Raw genomic sequence first — 19,004 nt, 5'->3', positions numbered from 1 at the left:
GTGGGAGAACTTGCACAATTGGTGGCTGACTAAATACTTTTTCCCCCCACTGTATATGACAGGTGACAGAACTGTAAAGTGGAGAGAATATAGGATTCCAAAGAAATAGAAAGTGTATGTTTGTAGACATTCTAATACACACTTTTAACAAATCCTTAAATATTATTTGAAACAACCCTCTAGATAGAACGAAAGGTCAACAGAATCCATTCTGTATAAATTAAACATCGCCCACACAGTGTTAATAATAAAACCAGTTTCTTTCTCAGATTAAATGAGAAGTATGTATGTTAAGATAGTTTTGTGTGTGTGTGTGAAGGCCCTCGTGCACGCTGGTGTGTGTATGAGTGACGTGCGGGGCTGACCCTGCAGTGAGAGCCCTAAGCAGTGATCACAGAGACCAGTGTCTCTTTATGGAGACAGAGTAATTAGTTCACTTGCACAAGTAAAGTGAAATGTCTTTCTTGCAAGCTGTCTTTGAGAGGAGGGGGTGGGGCATTAGAGGACCTGTCACTGGGTGTCTCTCATCCTTCAGCCCCCTTCCACCTCACCTCATCGGTCAGTGGCTCCATCCCCTGTCCCCCTCCCTCACGCACGGCTACTCCAGGTAATTGACGCCACTTCAGATCATTCAGTGGCTTTTTATTTATTTTTGTCATTCAGTGGCTTTGCTCTGCTCTATGCTTGCTGGCTTCACCACGCCTGACTCAACTGCGTCGCTCACCTGACTTGTCACTCACCCTTGGCTGGCCTGCCAGCCGGCTGCCAGGCCCAACGAGCTCCCAACGCTCTGCCTCTCCCATTCACAGCACAGCAGGGGTGACCCTGGAGGACCTGGCCTGGCAGCCTCCTGTCCAGCACAGTGGACCGGTCCACTCACAATTAATCAGAAGACACTGCATTACAGACACTTTAATGAGAACAACTGTTGTGATCTATGTGAAACAACTCATGCAAGACTGAAAATCTATGGTGGATGAAACCTCAAACCACTTTCATATGGACTTTATGCAAGCTGTCATTGATTGTGGTATACTTTGTTTAAACAATAAGGCACGAGGAGGTGTGATATATGGCCAATATACCACGGCTAAGGACTGTTCTTATGTACGACGCAACGCAGAGTGCCTGGTTACAGCCCTTAGCCGTGGTATATTGGACATATACCACAAATCCCCAAGGTGCCTTATTGCTATTATAAACTGGTTACCAACGTAATTAGAGCAGTAAAAATAAATGTTTTATCCGTGGTATACGATCTGATATACCACGGCTGTCAGCCAATCAGCATTCAGTGCTCGAACCACCCAGTTTATAATACTTTTTATACCATGGCATTGTTAAATACTTGTTTCTGATTGGCTTGAAGGGCATTCTAGAGTTAATTATTTCCCTATAACGCATGGTATATTTGCACGGTAGAATTAAATGGCTATAGTTAATTCTTACATGTCCTGTGTTTGAGCTGCTTTTGAAAGCAAAAGTCGAATTGAAAACATTATTGGCATTGTTGAATTCGATTTTCATAATAGCAAGGTAAGACTGATGGTTTGGTTAGCTAAACTAGCAAGTCTGTTTGTTTGGTTACCAAGGCAACTACTGTAGCTAACTTGCTAGCTACTTCAGTGGATGTTGAACATTTCTAGCGGCAAATGTGTTAAATTATAGCCAGGGTATAAAAGGGATAATCAACTAGGGGCTCTATGTGTTCTCTGGAAAATAATGCAACTCCGTGGAAGGTCACTTCCACTCTGCTAGCGTGTCGTGGAACATGCCTTCCACGTCGTTCATTATATTCCATAGAATACATAGCCCCTCGTTGATTATCCCTTACATGATTTGATCCTTTGAGACCACGTAACGATGAACCTATCAGTGCTGGGAAAGGAATCCTTAGGACTTGTCTGATATACACATATAACTAAGTCATTACTCCAACCATATTGCAATTACTCACTGACGCATATGCTAACAGATGGATGTGGCAGCTCAACGGCCATATGTGACAGTCCAGGTTTACATCTTAATAGGTATTTTCACAGTAATTATTTTGGGACGTATTACCGCCCAGCGGCCAACTTTGATCAACTGTGCTCTACATTCACTGACTGGCATCGCCTGTCGCTTGGCAACCTGGAAAGGGGTTTGATTCCTCTCCCTCTCTCTTTCGCTCCATCTCTCCCTCAATCGCTCTCACTTCTCTTTTACCTGGTTTCTGTCTCACACTCGGCCTCCTGGTTCTAATTCCAGTTGCTGCGGCAACCCTGCAGCTGTTCTGCCGGTGGATCCCCCAGTCTCAAACATGCTGCTTGTGTGGAGTTGCTTAATGATTGGGTTTTATTTCTCCTCCTGAAGGGCCACACTCCAACTGTGATCAGCTCCTCCACCACCCTGTGTCTATCCCTCTCCTTCTTTCCTTTCCTCACTTTCTTCCACCTATTTTCCCAGCCACGCCTTCCCTCATGCCTCTACAGGTACTTGCTCTGTGATGTGCAGTTGTTTACTTCTACTGGTTTGTGCATTGAGTCTCCTGTGAGTGGAGACTTTCTCACGCCATCACTCTCTCCAGTCTCTCTTTGCGTCATTGTCTGGTGTTGTCACCATGAGTCTCCTGTCTGCTGGAACTCAATCAGTCTCTGTGGTGCATTTGACTGGCCGGGTGGAGATTGGAATGTGCCAGACTCTAATGACTCCATTAGATTGTGTTAATCTGTGAGAGCTCTGTTACTAGGCAGTGCTGATTGATTTAGCACAGCCATGCTGAAAAAAGTGTGGCTGGGGGAAAGTTAACTTAATCAACTTCAGCACAGACTGACAGGATGGACTGGTAGACTAAAGGGTCTGGGCTGCTGAGAGTGATGGCTGGAGTATTATGTTGAGGATAAGCTGCAGTGAGGAGAATGGGTAATGTTAATCTAAACTGGTGTGTTTGGGCCTGCTCTGAGAAGCAGTGAGGACTTTTAAAATGTCACCTGGCACTGTGTGTGTGTGCATCAGTGCACGGCCCACACCAGAGCAGCCTTATCTGCCTGGCATTTCCAACCTCAGCGAATACTGCTGCAGCCGGCGCTATCTGATGACTCACCAAAAGGCCTCTCTGAGAGAACAATATTGAGAGGCAGCGAGCGCAGGTACACTTAACCTTAACATGAATTAGGAAAGGTCAGACGGGGAGGGTGAGGTACGAGGTGGGGACCGCCACTTACAGCACTGTTATTGTTTGGATCTTATCTTAACAGACTCTGGCTGGGTGGATGTGATGCCTGTTGTCCGCCAGGCAGCTTTGAGCAGCGCTCTTTGGCCAGGTAATACACTGATCCTGGATCAGATCAGTCTAGATGTTATTAAGTCGACAACATGCCTCAGCCTGAGATGGCCAAATGCTCTGGAATCAGGTTGTAAAAGTTGCAAAGCTTTACAATTTTGTATATTTTTCTCAGTCCCAGTCCTTCTGAGTCAAGGCAGTGTTGGGTCTGAGTACAGACTAAACACGGTGGCATTTAGAGGCCAGCCACCACTGAGACACCAAGGTGTCTAGATGCACTCATCATTCAGCCTAGTCTCAACACTTCATCACAACCGCAGGGCTTTAAAAATAGTTATTTTGCCACAGCTACGGGTGGTGGCATCTCTCTGTTAGTCTTTATGCACTGGTTTTACACCTTCAAGAGAGAGGAGCTGCTCATTCTCAGCCTTCACTGTATAACTAACTCACTGTTTAATTAATGAATGGCTAATATACATGTAGAAAGGAGAGATGGAAGTACTCACTTTGAAAAGGTGATCCATCTTATATGGATTTAATGGTAAGCATTTTAAAATAGCGCTGCAGAACTGTAAATGAGGGAAGGAGTGTGTGTGTGTATATATGCGGTGTGTATCAGTGTGCGTGCAGTACAAGGTGAAGTGTGTAAATGTGGTAATTGGGAAGCAGAGTGACGTCGGGACACCAGAAGAGTAGCCCCTGTCTCAGGGCGAGCAGCAGATGGATAGAGCTGAACTTATTAGTGCTGCTGCCTTCCCCTTCTTTCCCCAAGAGGAAAAGAGCAGCACAAGAAGACAGAAAGAGGGAGAGCACGGTGTTTCCTTCTTTACCTCCATCTCCAACCCCCCCCCTCTCTTTTCTCTCCCTCTCCTTTCTGCTTGTCTACTGTCGAGTGTTTGTCCAAAAATTGCCAAGAAAATGGCTGCAGTGTCCATGTTACTTTTTGTTGTATTGTCTCTGTCCATGCATTACCATTCACTTGGACCCTCCAGTATCTGACTAGCCCTTATATCTTATCCTCCATTACTGGGCACAGCTCTGGCGATGGTGTAGTACAGTGGTCCTGGCTGACATGCCTATTCCACAGGGGGTTTGTGGTGTTGAATGGTCCTGCTTAGTCTCATTGTGGGGGGTCCCACAGGTTCTTCTGGGAGGGGGGTGAGGAGGGCCAGGAAGGGAGGCTGTGTTCTTTCTGTTAGAAATGAGGGAGAATCTTCACAGAGGTGGGGTGAGGGGCAAGAGGTGTACCCCGTTATCTCCCTGTGGCAGGCGTTTGCCCTTGATCGCAGTGTCTCGGTGCGCCAGCATGACAAGTTCAGAGAAGGGTTGATCTTAATTGGCTCTGCTGAAGTGTGTGTGTGTGTTTGAAGCTTATATGCTGGTGGCAATTGCAGCTATAGGTGCTCACATTCTTCCATGACTGTATATTGCTCCTCAAGTAGTTTAGTCTCTCTCAGTGAGATGCCTTGTGGAGAGGCAGATGGGCAGTGGGTGGTCTGGGCCTTTGTGTCTGACCCTCACTGTCAGCCGTGTCTCTGTGTGTTAGGGTGTACATTTAGAAATTACAGGTTTCCGTATTTAATGAGAAGAAAAAAGCCTGTCCTCAGCTCAAAACGCTCGCCCCCTTGTCTTTCTGTTTCTCTATGCAGCAGTGGACCTGAGTAGACCCTCACACCCTCTTTCTCTCACTCTACTCAGTCCACTTTCTCTCTCTCTCTCTCCCTTTACTCAGTCCACTTTCTCTCTCTCTCCCTTTACTCAGTCCACTTTCTCTCTCTCTCTCCCTTTACTCAGTCCACTTTCTCTCTCTCTCTCCCTTTACTCAGTCCACTTTCTCTCTCTCTCTCCCTTTACTCAGTCCACTTTCTCTCTCTCTCTCCCTTTACTCAGTCCACTTTCTCTCTCTCTCTCCCTTTACTCAGTCCACTTTCTCTCTCTCTCTCCCTTTACTCAGTCCACTTTCTCTCTCTCTCTCCCTTTACTCAGTCCACTTTCTCTCTCTCTCTCCCTTTACTCAGTCCACTTTCTCTCTCTCTCTCCCTTTACTCAGTCCACTTTCTCTCTCTCTCTCTCTCTCTCTCTCTGCTCACTCTACTCTCTCTCCCTCGTTTGCAGACAGCATATCACAAATTCAGCGACTTGTACCGCTGCCGGCACGGTTCATCATTATAATTGTTAGAAGTGTGGAAAGGGCAGCGGGAGGGATGCATGCCGGGGATAGACAACTTTGATGGGGGTCAGGGCCACAAAATCTTAACTAATTTCATTAATATTTTTAAGTTGGTGTTAATTTCGTGCAATTCATTTTGCCATGGGGTACCAAAGAAAACAAGCGATAGAAAACAATACAATAAAAATAATGGTGCAGGTGTGTTCGAAAGCCCAAGGGCTTAAATGAAAACCACACCATAAAAAAACAACAATATACAATACATAAGTATTCAGACCCTTTGCTATGAGACTTGAAATTGAGCTTAGGTGCATCCTGTTTCCATTCATCATCCTTGAGATGTTTCTACAACTTGATTGGAGTCCACCTGTGGTAAATTCAATTGATTGGACATGATTTGGAAAGGCACACACCTGTCTATATAAGGTCCCACTGTTGACAGTGCATATCAGAGCAAAAACTAAGCCATGAGGTCGAAGGACTTGTCCGTAGAGCTCCGAGACAGGATTGTGTCGATGCACAGATCTGGGGAAGGGTACCAAAAAATGTCTGCAGCATTGAAGGTCGCCAAGAACACAGTGGCCTCCATCATTCTTAAATGGAAGAAGTTTGGAACCACAAAGGCTCTTCCTAGAGCTGGCCGGCCAGCCAAACTGAGCAATTGGGGGAGAAGGGCCTTGGTCAGGGAGGTGACCAAGAACCTAATGGTCACTCTGACAGAGCTCCTGGGCTCCTCTATAGAGATGGGAGAACCTTCCAGAACGACTACCATCTCTGCAGCACTCCACTAATCAGGCCTTTATGATAGTGCCCAGACGGAAGCCACTCCTCAGTAAGGCACATGACAGCCCGCTTGGAGTTTGCCAAAGGCACGTAAAGGACTCTCAGACCATGAGAAACAAGATTCTCTGGTCTGATGAAACCAAGCTTGAACTCTTTGGCCTGAATGCCAAGCGTCACGTCTGTAGGAAACCTGGCACCATCCCTACGGTGAAACATGGTGGTGGCAGCATTATACTGTGGGGATGTTTTTCAGCGGCAGGGACTGGGAGACAAGTCAGGATCGAGGGAAAGATGAACGGAGCAAAGTACAGAGAGATCCTTGATGAAAACCTGCTCCAGAGCGCTCAATAACTCAGACTGGGGCGAAGGTTCACCTTCCAATAGGACAACGACCCTAAGCAGACAGCCAAGACAACGCAGGAGTGGCTTTGGGACAAGTCTCTGAATGTCCTTGAGTGGCCCATCTAGATCACGGACTTGAACCCGATCGAACATCTCTGGAGAGACCTGAAAATAGCAGTGACGCTCCCCATCCAATCTGACAGATCTTGAGAGGATCTGCAGAGAAGAATGGGAGAAATTCCCCAAATACAGGTGTGCCAAGCTTGTAGCGTCATACCCAAGAAGACTCAAGGCTGTAATCGCTGCCAAAGGTGCTTCAACAAAGTACTGAGTAAAGGGTCTGAATACTTATGTAAATGTAATATTTCAGAGGTTAATTTTTTTATAAATGTGCAAACATTTCTAAACACCTGTTTTTGCTTTGTCATTATGGGGTATTGTGTGTAGATTGAGAGAAAAACTATTTAATCCATTTTAGAATAAGGCTGTAATGTAACAATGTGGAAGAAGTCAAGGGGTCTGAATACTTTCCGAATGCACTGTATATAGATGGATTTCAGAATTGACCTGGAAGAATCCATTGAAGGGTTTCGGTAAACTGTCTGGGAGGTATGAGTATTTGTAGATTAAAGTGCGTAATTGGCTTACATTAATATCGTAAATGGACAAGATATTGAGTTTCTTAAACAAAGGTGCAGATGGAGCCAGGTAATTAGAGGAGGTGTCTTGCAAATATATTTTGTATGATGAGTAATTTGTGTAGGTAGGAGGCATATGGGTAAATTTAATTTAAATTAAGCTATAGTGTAGAGTCAGGAAGCAAGCCTGGTGAACCAAACCACTAATCTTTCTGATGATACCAACAGATTTCATCACTTTGCTGCAGACAAATTGAATATGATATTTCCAGGATAACTTTTAATCAATTAAAACTGAGGAATCTAGTGGATGGTGACTTGTTCCATTTCATTCCCACTAATTGAGATTCTGGTCCTTTTTATTTTATTTTTATTTTTACAATATTTCTGGTAGATGCACAGCCGTTTGCATAAACAAATTGTTCTCTATCATAAACATAACCATATAGCCAATTATATGTATAATCATGAAAACTGTAATATTTCATGATCAGCTGTGTCAAACGCTTTGGATAAATCTAAAGAGATGCCAAGAGCGTATTCATTGATGTTCAGGGCTGTTAAGATTTTATCCACAATTTGCAAAAGAGCCATATCTGTGGAATAGTGTTTCCGAAAACCATATTGGTGCTCATATAGAATACAGTGTTGAAACCATATTGGTGCTCATATAGAATACAGTGTTGAAACCATATTGGTGCTCATATAGAATACAGTGTTGATTTAAATGTTTCAACATTCTCTTATACACCAAGTTTGATCAGGAGGATCAAACTGAAGCATGGAAGGGAAATGTTCCTTAATGTTTTCCAAGGGATTTCAATCAGTTTTCTCTATTTCCTTTGACAGAGAGGAACCCACATTCACAAAGTTAAATTCACATGAAATAACATCAGGATCACTATAGGTCTTATTTTCAACAGTAAATTGAGATGGGATAGTTGTAGATGCCTTTTTCTTATTCAACAGTTGATTGTTTACTTTATATTATTGAAGGATTCTTTGAATTTGTAAGTAAAACGTATTTTTTTGGGATATCTGAAGTAGGTGAGTAAATTTGTTCTTATACTTTTTGTAATTTGCAGAATTCAGGGGAGAGGGATTTGTGAGAAACTTTTTATACAACCTTTTTTGTAAACTGAGGATTTTTTGAGACCTGTTGTAAACCAAGGTTTCCAGAACCCTTTTGCTGCTCTCTTACGTGGTTTAACTAAGGGTAAGCAGTTGTGAAATACAGAATTGAAAGATGTGAGAAAAGTCTGGTAAGCAGACTCCACATCGGCCTGACTATAAACATTTCCCCATGAAATATCATCAAATAATTTTTTTATTAATATTTTTTATCCGAAATGTATCCGAGGATCTTCAAAAGGGGGGCCGCCAGTTGCCCATTCCTTCACTAGGCCAATGGGGAGAGAGCGAAGGGGTGAGGAGAAGAGAGCGGGAGGGGCTGAGTTGGACCAAGGGATGAAGGGGAAGATGGAAATGCCCCTCATTGAAATGGGCCTTTTATTGGGCGTCCAGGGAAATGCAGCAGTACCTGAGGCTACGTTCCTGTGCTAGAGCATACTGAAAGTGATTTAAACCACATTCAAATGGAAAACGATGCATGGAGGATTGAAGGAAGGATGGTGGCTGGAGTTTGGGGTGGTTTTGGCCTCATTATGAATATCATACAAATCATGATTATGAAAAGCAAATAGATTTAGTAGGAACTGGACTGAGAGGCTGCCATGATGTGAGTGAAGTATTATTTATTTGTGTGGGAAATGTGGTGATGTGTCCAGATTGGGGTTTATAACAAGGAACTGCGGATTGTGGACCGAGACTAGATTTTGAAAATAATTTATTTGAAGAGATAAGGCCTTGGGTTAGGCCTCTGTCAGAAAAACGGCATTTATAGTAGACATGTTATGTAATGTAGCCTACTACATTAGACCGTAAGTGAAGTCTGTCTTAGCTCTTGTATCTGTCAGTGTAGACCAGTCAAGTTGTCAGGGGCAGGAAGGACCGTCACAACAATGTTGTATTTCGGGAACAGAAAATAGGCCGAATGCCTGACAGCTTTGGTCAGCATATGTTAAAATAAAACATTTAGGCACATTGATTGTTTCCAGGCAACATGATTTGTGGGAGGAGAGGAATCAAAAGAGAGACAACTGGAGGGTATGGAGAAATGGAGTTTAAGACAGGCTTTGTTTTTGGTCCCTTTATGAGCAAGGACTGCTAATTACCAAGCTCTCTGGTCCTCAGAAAATGTGTTTGAAATCCACTGGATGCGGATAATTGAGGCGAAAGCGTGTTACCTGGCAAAGTCAAACTGAAGGACGTCTACTTCAAAAACATTCTCTAATTCTCCTCTTTTTGTTTGCTATTTCTTCTCATGCTCTCCTTTGAATTGTAAATTATAGAGCAGTTTAGAGTATCTCTCTTGGTTGTTTATCGGGTTGCAGTTTTAAGCTCAAAGGAGATTTGGGTCCACATTGAGACACCTTTTTGTTATCTGCAGCAAAAGAGAAAGGGTCGAAGAGGGAGCCTTGGGGATCCCCACTCTGTCTGAAAGCTCTCTTCTTGCCTTACTGATTGCTTGGCGCTTATTATGGAATTCAAGCGTCTCTTCACGTTTACAGATAGTTACATCTATGTTTACAGCTCATGTCCTCTGCCAGGTGTAATGATTGCGTTCACAGATACAAACATGGGCCTCGAAGAGCTGTTATATGACTATAGGAGTGTGGGTTGTAGAGGCTTTGTTGTAGAGACTTTGTACAGTAGACCGTCTGTGGGGATTTTTCCTGATGGTATGAGCCTTATGGTCCATGTTAAGTCTTACTTTTAATTGGGCTCATCCCACTTATGTCATCTGACCTTTTTGTGTGTTAGCCACATGAGTGAATACGTGTGCGAGGTTTTCTGTTTATGTTGCTATTCTTGTTCTTGTTTCTGGCAGTTTCTCTTTATTCACATTTTGCACCACATTTCTCTCTTGGCTAGTCTCTAACCAATGGAGTACCAGATACCAAGAAGGTCACTGTGAGGGAAATTAAATGGATGACCAGAGTTGTTTCCATAACCACCATTAGCAAGTAGCACCATCCATCTAAAATGTGCTGTAACACGGCAGTAACCAATCAGCAGCCTTTCAGGCTCCTCTGTAAGAGACTAATGGAACAATGGAGAAAAAAACATTAAAAAAATTAAACAAGCCGAAGAAAGACTCCCTCTCACTTCATTTGCATTTTAATTATAAATCGCATAATTACAGTGAGTAAGGTATCACACCAGCCTCTCTCTCTCCCTCCCTCTCTTCCTCCCAGCTTTGCTCGCTTCATAGGTTAGAAGAACTCTTAACTCCAAGTATTTCTTTAGGGTAGAAAAAGAAATAGGTGGAGGAGGAAAACAGCAGGCAAAGGTTAAAGCAGCATTACTCTTAGCTCTGCAGTTTGTTGGTTTATACACAATCCCTCCTGGCAACTGAATGTGGACGAGATGGATATATAGCTACGGTCTAGAGTTATGTCTGGTCAGAGCCCTTCTATGGCCACTGTCATCTTTAATCGGGAGAAGGTTGGCGCGTTAAGGGCCTCTAAAGCTCACAACCATTTGTCTTTGTCAGGGAATCCTGTCATGTTGGAAAAAGTTATACTTATATGTGGGGTTTGACTGTGCCTGTATGACTGTGTGTGTGAGCTTACATCTGTGTATATTTGTCTGCCATTACAATTGCACACAGTTAGGGCTTTGTATGTGTGTCTTTGCTTCAGAGGTGTTCTGTTGTGAGTGTAGCTCTAATTGATCCTACTGGAACTGTGTGAAAGGACAAACTGCCAGCAAGGCTTCAGATCTGTGACTTAATGAGAGTACAGATAGCAAGGCTTCAGATCTGTGACTTAATGAGAGTACAGATGTCACAGGTCTGAAGCCTTGCTTTAATGAGAGGGGACTGAGCCACACGGCAGCTGGCCAGCTCTGAGGGGAAGCAGGGAGGGGAGAGGGTTGTGATATAAGACGTGATAGAGCCAAAGAAGGGGAGAGTGTGAGATGTAGGTTTAATGCTATGGCAGCCTTCTGGGGGCTATAGAATGCCAGAGGAGAAAGGGGGATGAGGTGGAGGTATACTGAGCGAAGGTTGGAGATCGCTGGGTTGAGAGTCAGTGATATGGAGCCAGATAGTGATGTAGTGTCATTAGGGCTTTCTCCACGGCTCACATAGGGCTTTTGTCTCAGTGAGCGGCTCTTAATCCATCACGCCCCCTGGTCCTGCCTGCAGCTCTGCAGCCCTGGCTCTGACACACTCCAGTGTGTTCCCAGCTCGCCACCGCGCCGCACTGCTCCATGATGAGGTCATGCTCAGCCCTGTCACACGTGTGTGCTCACCTCTGCTCTGCTCTCCTTGCCTCTGGTCTTTGTGTCTGGGGTATCAGGGCTGCTCTGTGCTGAGCTGGCTGGACAGACACAGCTCAGTTTAAATACACCACGACCACCACCTCTTTTTGTCAGAGCTGGACATGTCTGTCAGACAGGTGCTGTACGTTACTCTTCCGACTGTCAAGCCTACCTGTAACTGCGCTCAATATATTTTGTATTCTCTTGCCGTTAAGGCCAGTATCTCTTCCTGTCTTTTATTTACTGTAACCATCAAAATGCATTATCCTCTCTCCAATCTCTCTTACCTTAGCCTGTTACTCTTACCTTATCTTTGATTCCTGTATCTGGAAATCAAGTTATCCCTTTACTCTTCCCTGTATGTCACCTCTTCCTGTTCCTTTGACCCCCACTGATGTTTGAGCAGATTATATCCCAGACTCAGTGAGACTCCTAGATCATATCAGAGCTAAGATCCCACTTCTATTGCTCACCACACAGCAGCCTGCTAGCCTGCAGATGAAATTATACATGCTCTAATAGCAGAGTGTTTCAGCGATCAGTTATGACTGGTCGGTATGTCTAATTGGTGTGGAACCTTCAGTCAGTACCGTGTGTGTTTTTCAAATGGGGTCAGAGCCTTCAGCTGATCGGTCTGGTCTGGTCTGTACACACTGCTTTAATACGCTCCCTTTCATCGCTCTACCAACCTAGCCGCTTTTAATTCAACCTGACCTTATAATTAGCAGACTTCTTTAACCCTCTGTCAGATGTCTCGCCAGAGCTGCAGGGAAGGAAGGGGTGGGGGAGAAGGGGGGCGATGTTAAAATATGGTAACGAGAATGTAAGTATTTTGATATGTGGCTGCACGTCATCCCCCTGGCCAGGTGGTGGCGGTGTCTGGCTGCACGGCGCTAGCTAGCGTGTGTCTTCTCATCCCAGCAGGAAGTGGGCCCGGAGGGAGAGGCTGGTGGGTGGTGCCGTGTATTTGATGTTTCTCTTTCATGTTGCAAGTGAAAGGGAATTTAAATGGATAGCCGTTACGTGTGTAATGTTGTATTTTTCATAATGAATGTTTTTTCTTCTTCTGAGTAGAGCAGTAGCCAGCTGTAATGAATTCCAGAAGGGGTTCCATCCTCTTCTTCTCTTGTCATCCAGCAGGACCTCCTATTTCACAGCAGGCCTGGCGTCTTTAAGTCCCTGCCATATGTTGTTCAGGCTATATTTAACTATTCTATATGGATGGATTTAGACCCTCACTAGTCCAGGGGTGGGGAATCATTTTGGCTTGAGGGCCACCCCGGGATTTCAAAATTCAGCGGAGGGAGGCACAGATTTTTTTCCGGACTGATTTGTTCGTCAAAAGCAATTTGCGGACCAGAGACATTTATTTGAAAACATATAGGTCCGTTATCATTTCTACGTACATTCTATCTAGTATTAGATGTTCCCAGGCCGGATTGAATGAGCTTGCAGGACGGATTCGGTACTAGAGCCGTATGTTGCCCACTCCTGCGCTTGTCACTACACAAATTGACTACACTTGCACTAGTGTAAGATTGTGTGTCTACAAATGTTCAACATATACCCAGGGCTTTGTTCATGTGGGTCGATTTTATTTATGTTTCTCAAAATAGTGTATGTTGTGGTTATTAAGAAGTGGACTGTTGAATCTGCAGGCTCTCTCCAAGCTACTGTCCAGCTGTATATCATGTCTAGGAGAGAGAGAATGGAGCGTCGTTCTGAATGCTTATAGATTGGAATCATGGCTGGTCTGCCATAAATATGAGTAGACTAAACCCCCACTGGACCGTTCTAGAGAGAAAGAGAACCACTTGAGGTGGGTGGGATGCCCCAACTGTCAGTTAGGCTAACTGAACTCACCTGAGATGCCTGAGAAACATTAATATCGCCCCAGGCTCTCCATGTCTCAACAACCTCCTCTGCATCCCTATCTTCTGTTTCTAATGGGAGGGATGGGGAGGACATGACATCATTCAGCTCCTTGGTTTCCTGGGAACTGTTGTCCATATGTCAATGTTTCAGTAACGCATGCACCTCTTAGTGGTGTGATGAAGACTGTGGTGGGAGTGAGATGTAGACCGTGGTGGGAGTGAGATGTGGAGTGAGATGAAGACTGGACTGTCAGAGTGCGAGAGGCCTGTCTATGTAGTGAATATAAATGTGCTCCAGGCGTCCTTTCTCCCTCATCCTGTCAGTCCCCACAGCAGCAGACTAGGATGTGATAGGGAACTGAAATGTGGGCGGTAGGCAATCACGCATACGCACATATACACAACCCGTGGGATCACACACAACACACTGACTTTATCTGTTACACACCGGTGCCATCCTTACCTCATACTTTGTCTAGGGATTGTTTTCGGGGGAGCACACAATCCACACAATCTCCTTAACTCTCTCTGACGTACTGCTGTTGTGACCATATTTATTTCCCCCTGCTGTGTGTGTTAGCCCCGGTTAGTCCTACTGTCCATTGGTGCTGACTGTCACCAGCTGAATCACCATGATGAATGAACTGTCTCAATACCTTTTAGTGAGGGAGTACAAGGATTACCACACACACACACACACACACACACACACACACACACACACACACACACACACACACACACACTATCTCTGAGTTGTTACTGTCATTTTTCTGCTGCTCAATGAATCAATCCCCAGCTTTATTCTGGTTAAGTGTCATCTGGGTGTATTTAGAAAAGCTGTGAAGTGGTTAGCGACACTGCCAGTATTGTCATGTTTTCTTAAAGTGGTTCCCTCGTGATAGCTGTTGGCAGCACACACGTTGGGAGACAGTAGCCTATACAGAGACAAGAGAGAACACACAGCTTAAGGAAACATACGGGGACACACATGCACACATTTATGCACCCACGCAACGCGCACACTCCGTCAAACAGCAGTTTGCATGTGTGCATGCATTTGTGCACTTAAGCTACATATTTGTAACACACATCAACACACACTAGTTCATTCACACAGACTATAATTCATTGTTAGGAAGTCTCAGGTAATTTAAATTGCAAATCAGTGGCGCCTTGTTCTCCATCTTTTGTGATTGATTGATTAATATTGTATTGTTTTACTGAGCAATAATGGCACCAGTGTTTTTCATCAGATACAAAAGAAGAAACCGGGGGAGGGCAGTGAAGATCAGATCCAACTGAAAGTTATCTCTAAACATTCATAAAGTCCTGTCTGCATCCGTGGAGGTCTGTCGGCTCCCCCCCTTCCACACCCCATTGCCCTTTTCTTATTTAATTCCCTCTTCCTTTCTCTCTCTCTCTTTCACTCACTCACACACACACACACACACACACACACACACACACACACACACAGTTTCTGGGAAGTTCTCCAGGTCCTGAACTTCCCTTTCAATCAGCCACTAATTAAGAAGCAAAGCGAAGGGATCGTCTGGCTGCGAGACAGGGGGACTTGCAGGTTGACTGAGAAAAGAGAGAGAACGAGAGAAAAGAGGAGACTTTGCCCTGAGACCCTGTGATAGCTTCAATTTGACATGCAGGATGAGTGAGAAAAGAGAGAAAGGGGCAGTGGAGGAAAGGGGCAGGGGAGAAATTAGAGAAAAGTGAACAGAAGATCATTTGTTGATTTTATTAAACCTTTATTAACCAGGCAAGTCAATTAAGAACACATTCTTCTTCTATTCCCAGGGGTCTTCTGTGGTTCTGTAAAGGTGATATTGAAGAGAAGTAATTGGATAAAGTCACAGTTCTCTCTCTACATAGATTGTAGATCTGTGGTTCAGCTGAAGTCAATGCTGTTTTTCTATTGTGGCTGTATTCACACATTTACCTTAAACAGAGTGAATAACTTGTGCACACACAGAGATTGGGAGAAGTTTGCACATTTTGGAATAGGCTATGACCTTCCCTAGTCAATGTGGTCTTTGAAAGTTTTATCTGACCTTGTGTAGGCTACTTGAGTGAGTGGAGATTGGCAGGTAGGCGTGGGATGAAAGTCTTAAGCCTTGCTCTTCACTCTCTGCCACGGCACACGGCGACAGATCAGCTGGCTGGCTGGCGCTCCGCTCAAAGCAAAAGAAAGGCAGACACACAGGCAGATAAACGAGGGCTTTTCTCACTGAAGCCAAGTGAGCGAGCAGCGTGCACAACTGCTGTGCTTTGAATGCAGAGGCCCTTTGAAAACAAATGAATTCAGAGCTGTTCTGTCCTACTTACTGAGCAATACCGCTCAATTACACTAACGGCTCAATTACAATTAGCCTTTTACAAATACTGTGTATGCTATGCATGCAAGCGCACACACACACACTGACTATAACACCTATGATAATGCCACTCTCTCTGGTTGTAGGTTATAGGGTGCTGGTGCCTGTGGCTGTGGGTTCCCTGGACGTTCCCCAGACATTCTCCTTGGCTGGACCCTGGTGCTGTGTGTGGAGGACTAGAGGTGTTAGTGTGTGTGGTGGTCTGGTTGAATACTTAGCCCATTCGGTGGTGTTGTTGGGCTCAGCCAACCCCCCCACGCTGCCCCCCTCCTGGCTGGTGCTCAGGCCCCACCCAGGCCTCCCCCGCCTCAACGCTGGCGATGTCAAGAGTCCCGAGTCCCCCTCCCCCCGCGGACATGTCCAGCGGCCCTGTTGCTGAGAGCTGGTGTTACACTCAGGTAAGGCTGGGTGTGTGTGTGTGTACATGTATCTGTTTTTCTATGTACATGTTTGTGTTTACTTGCACCTGTGTGTCAGTCTGGACTGCCAGTGCTGGTGTTTTTGACACGCCTGTTTAAAGAAGGATGTTTTGTTTTCTATTGATGTGTTTTTTCATCATCTCTCCTCTCTCTGTATTTGCAAAATCGTTTTTTGTTGCAGCTTTTTAATATCCTTTCTTCTCCCCCTGTTTGTTGTCAGTGTTTATTGAGATGAAAGACAGGTTTGATGTGTGGTTTTGAAGTCCAGGCTGACCAACCAGCCACTTAGCTACCTGTATGGAAAAGATAAATAAATTAAAGCCATTATGTCTGATTCCTGCCGTCTGTTTGTGTGTGTCTCCCCCTACCTCTGTTAGATCAAAGTGGTGAAGTTCTCCTACATGTGGACTATCAACAACTTCAGCTTCTGTCGTGAGGAGATGGGCGAGGTCATCAAGAGCTCCACCTTCTCTTCTGGAGCCAATGACAAGCTTAAATGGTGAGTGGAGGCGGGGCCAAGAAGTGGGCACTATGGATAAGCCGTAGGGGACTACAGGACCAGTAGCTTGTCCATGATTGATCTGATTTGAACTCCTAAGTATATTGAACTGGTATTATTCTATTGGACTGTTACTGAGCATAGTTGACTGACTTTGTCTCTGTATGACTGGGTCTGATGATCACTGATGCTGTTCCCTCCCTCTGTGTGTCCAGGTGTTTGCGTGTAAACCCTAAAGGTCTGGATGAGGAGAGTAAAGACTACCTGTCCCTCTACCTGCTCCTGGTCAGCTGTCCCAAGAGCGAAGTGCGCGCCAAGTTCAAGTTTTCCATCCTCAACGCCAAGGGAGAGGAGACTAAGGCCATGGGTGAGTCGCACTTGATTTGAGTTTAGTTGGATCCCCATTAGCTAACGCCATGACGACAGCTAGTCTTCCTGGGGTCCGACACATGACGAAAAAGGCATTACAGACGAAAATACTTTACAATTTACATACATTTAAATAATATTAACAAGTAGACATTACAGACATGTAAAATAACTGAAAGGTAACATTTAACAGTCAATCCAGGGGTCAGTATCTGTCCAGTCATATGGTCAATCTTAGTAGATGTACTTTTAATGTTTTCTTGAATGTGAAGACATTTTTGGCTTGGGAAATATTTATCCCCAACAACCCACCCTCTCTATAGGGTCAGTGGTGCTCTGCCAATGTAGTCCCATAGTGTACCTGGCTTGATATTATGCTGGTGTGAGAGAGGTCATGTGATAACAGAACAACATACTTATAAGAATCCACTCTTGAACCTCTCAGCCCAAACATGTAGCTTGGCAGTAGAAAATGGAAGACATGTTTCCGATGGAAACAAGGTTAGAAAGTTTCAGAGCTTTATTACCGGTGTCTCTGAGGTTTACTAAGTGAGTGTGTGTATAGGAGGGGGTCAGGGAGCCAAAGTGTGTCTAATTCAGTGTGTGGCCCGAGGTGTTAATAGCCATATGGGTGTGTATAATCACTGCAGGTGGGATTCGTCCCCCCCCACATATTTAATTCAAAGTAGCGTGAGGCAATATTTGATTTAAATTTAAAAATGACCAATTCATCAGCTTATCTGGCTGATGAATTGGAAAGGAAACGTGTTTCTTCCAATGCCTACTCTTTTTAATTAGGTTATGTTATGGGGAGGAAAAGCAAACTTGTGTGGAATTGAATTAGTGTGGGCCAGATGTGACCGCTTCCTGGTTATCAGGCTCTTTACCTGGTTGGTTGTCTCTCCTCCGTTACCCCGTCGAGCACAGGAAGTATGGAAGGAGGAGAGGAGAGGGGCAGAGGAGGAATGTTTGTATCGGAGGTGTATGCAGCAAGACTGTTTACAACCCCCCGCAGTGCAGGTCATGTAGAAAGGGAAATCGTTTTCCTGCTGAGAAACATCTACCGCGTGAACTCAACTCCTCACTCCCTCTTTCTCACACACTTTCACTCTCTCTGTTCTACACTCTCACTCCATCTTCATTGTGGCAGTGCTTTTTCACCCTCTCTCAACAACAACACGTTCACCAACACTACTGTTATGAAACAGGCCCTGTGTCTCAATGTAATTGTGCATCAAGCTCACTTGAGAGGCTCTTAAGGTACAGTTAATGCATAGTGGGCTGTGTCCATGTCGCTGTACCACTCTAAGGGGGACAGCAGTAGCCTGCAGAGTGGGTGGTAAACACCACCTGGAGCCGTTTCATTCCTTCACTCGGTCAGCTCACCTGAATCTGCCTCTCCACATGACCATTGAAATAGATTAAGGATGGAGAATGGTGAGAAAAGTGGAGAAAATGTCTTATCTTCTGTTCTCCTCTTCGTGTCTCTGGGGGGTTTGCTGTAAATGGTGTTCTTTGGTGGTACAACCCCCCCACCCCCCACCGCCACCCCCAGATGCACCCTATCTTCCCCTCAGCCTCCTGTGGAGTACAGGGCTCTCCGCTCTCCCTGTCACTGGAGAAAATTACCCGCAGCCACCGTATTCGTGACAAGGGGCTTCAGCGAGCACTCTGTCTGAGAATATGGCAGTAAAGATAGCTCTATCGGTTCTGGATCATTTAGAATCCAATTTAATCCCGGCCTCCTGAAGAAAACCCAGGCCAAATAAAAACAAAGTGCCTTAATTAAGAAGGCTCTGGCTCAGAGTGTGAAGACTATTTATGTGGCATGTCACTGCTGGGTCTCTCCACACAGTCTCACAGGGCTCC

The 19,004-nt window shown here is 44.9% G+C and overlaps 1 protein-coding gene across 1 annotated transcript in view; it reads left to right on the top strand.

Moving 5' to 3' along the window:
- The window catches only part of LOC123491192 (speckle-type POZ protein), an 85,932-nt gene that overhangs the window by 19,482 nt on the left and 47,446 nt on the right, over positions 1 to 19,004 (top strand). Inside the window, exons 3-5 of the mRNA XM_045221086.1 lie at positions 15,935 to 16,246; positions 16,645 to 16,766; positions 16,982 to 17,133. Coding sequence (XP_045077021.1) covers positions 16,169 to 16,246; positions 16,645 to 16,766; positions 16,982 to 17,133 — 352 coding nt within the window. The 5' untranslated portion in view covers positions 15,935 to 16,168. The remainder of the gene's footprint in view (positions 1 to 15,934; positions 16,247 to 16,644; positions 16,767 to 16,981; positions 17,134 to 19,004) is intronic.

The sequence above is a fragment of the Coregonus clupeaformis genome, chromosome 7 (assembly GCF_020615455.1).
Source record: "Coregonus clupeaformis isolate EN_2021a chromosome 7, ASM2061545v1, whole genome shotgun sequence".
In the NCBI taxonomy this organism is placed as follows: domain Eukaryota; kingdom Metazoa; phylum Chordata; class Actinopteri; order Salmoniformes; family Salmonidae; genus Coregonus; species Coregonus clupeaformis.
The sequence above is the reverse complement of the archived record's forward strand: the minus strand, read 5'-3'. Positions and strand labels throughout refer to the sequence as shown.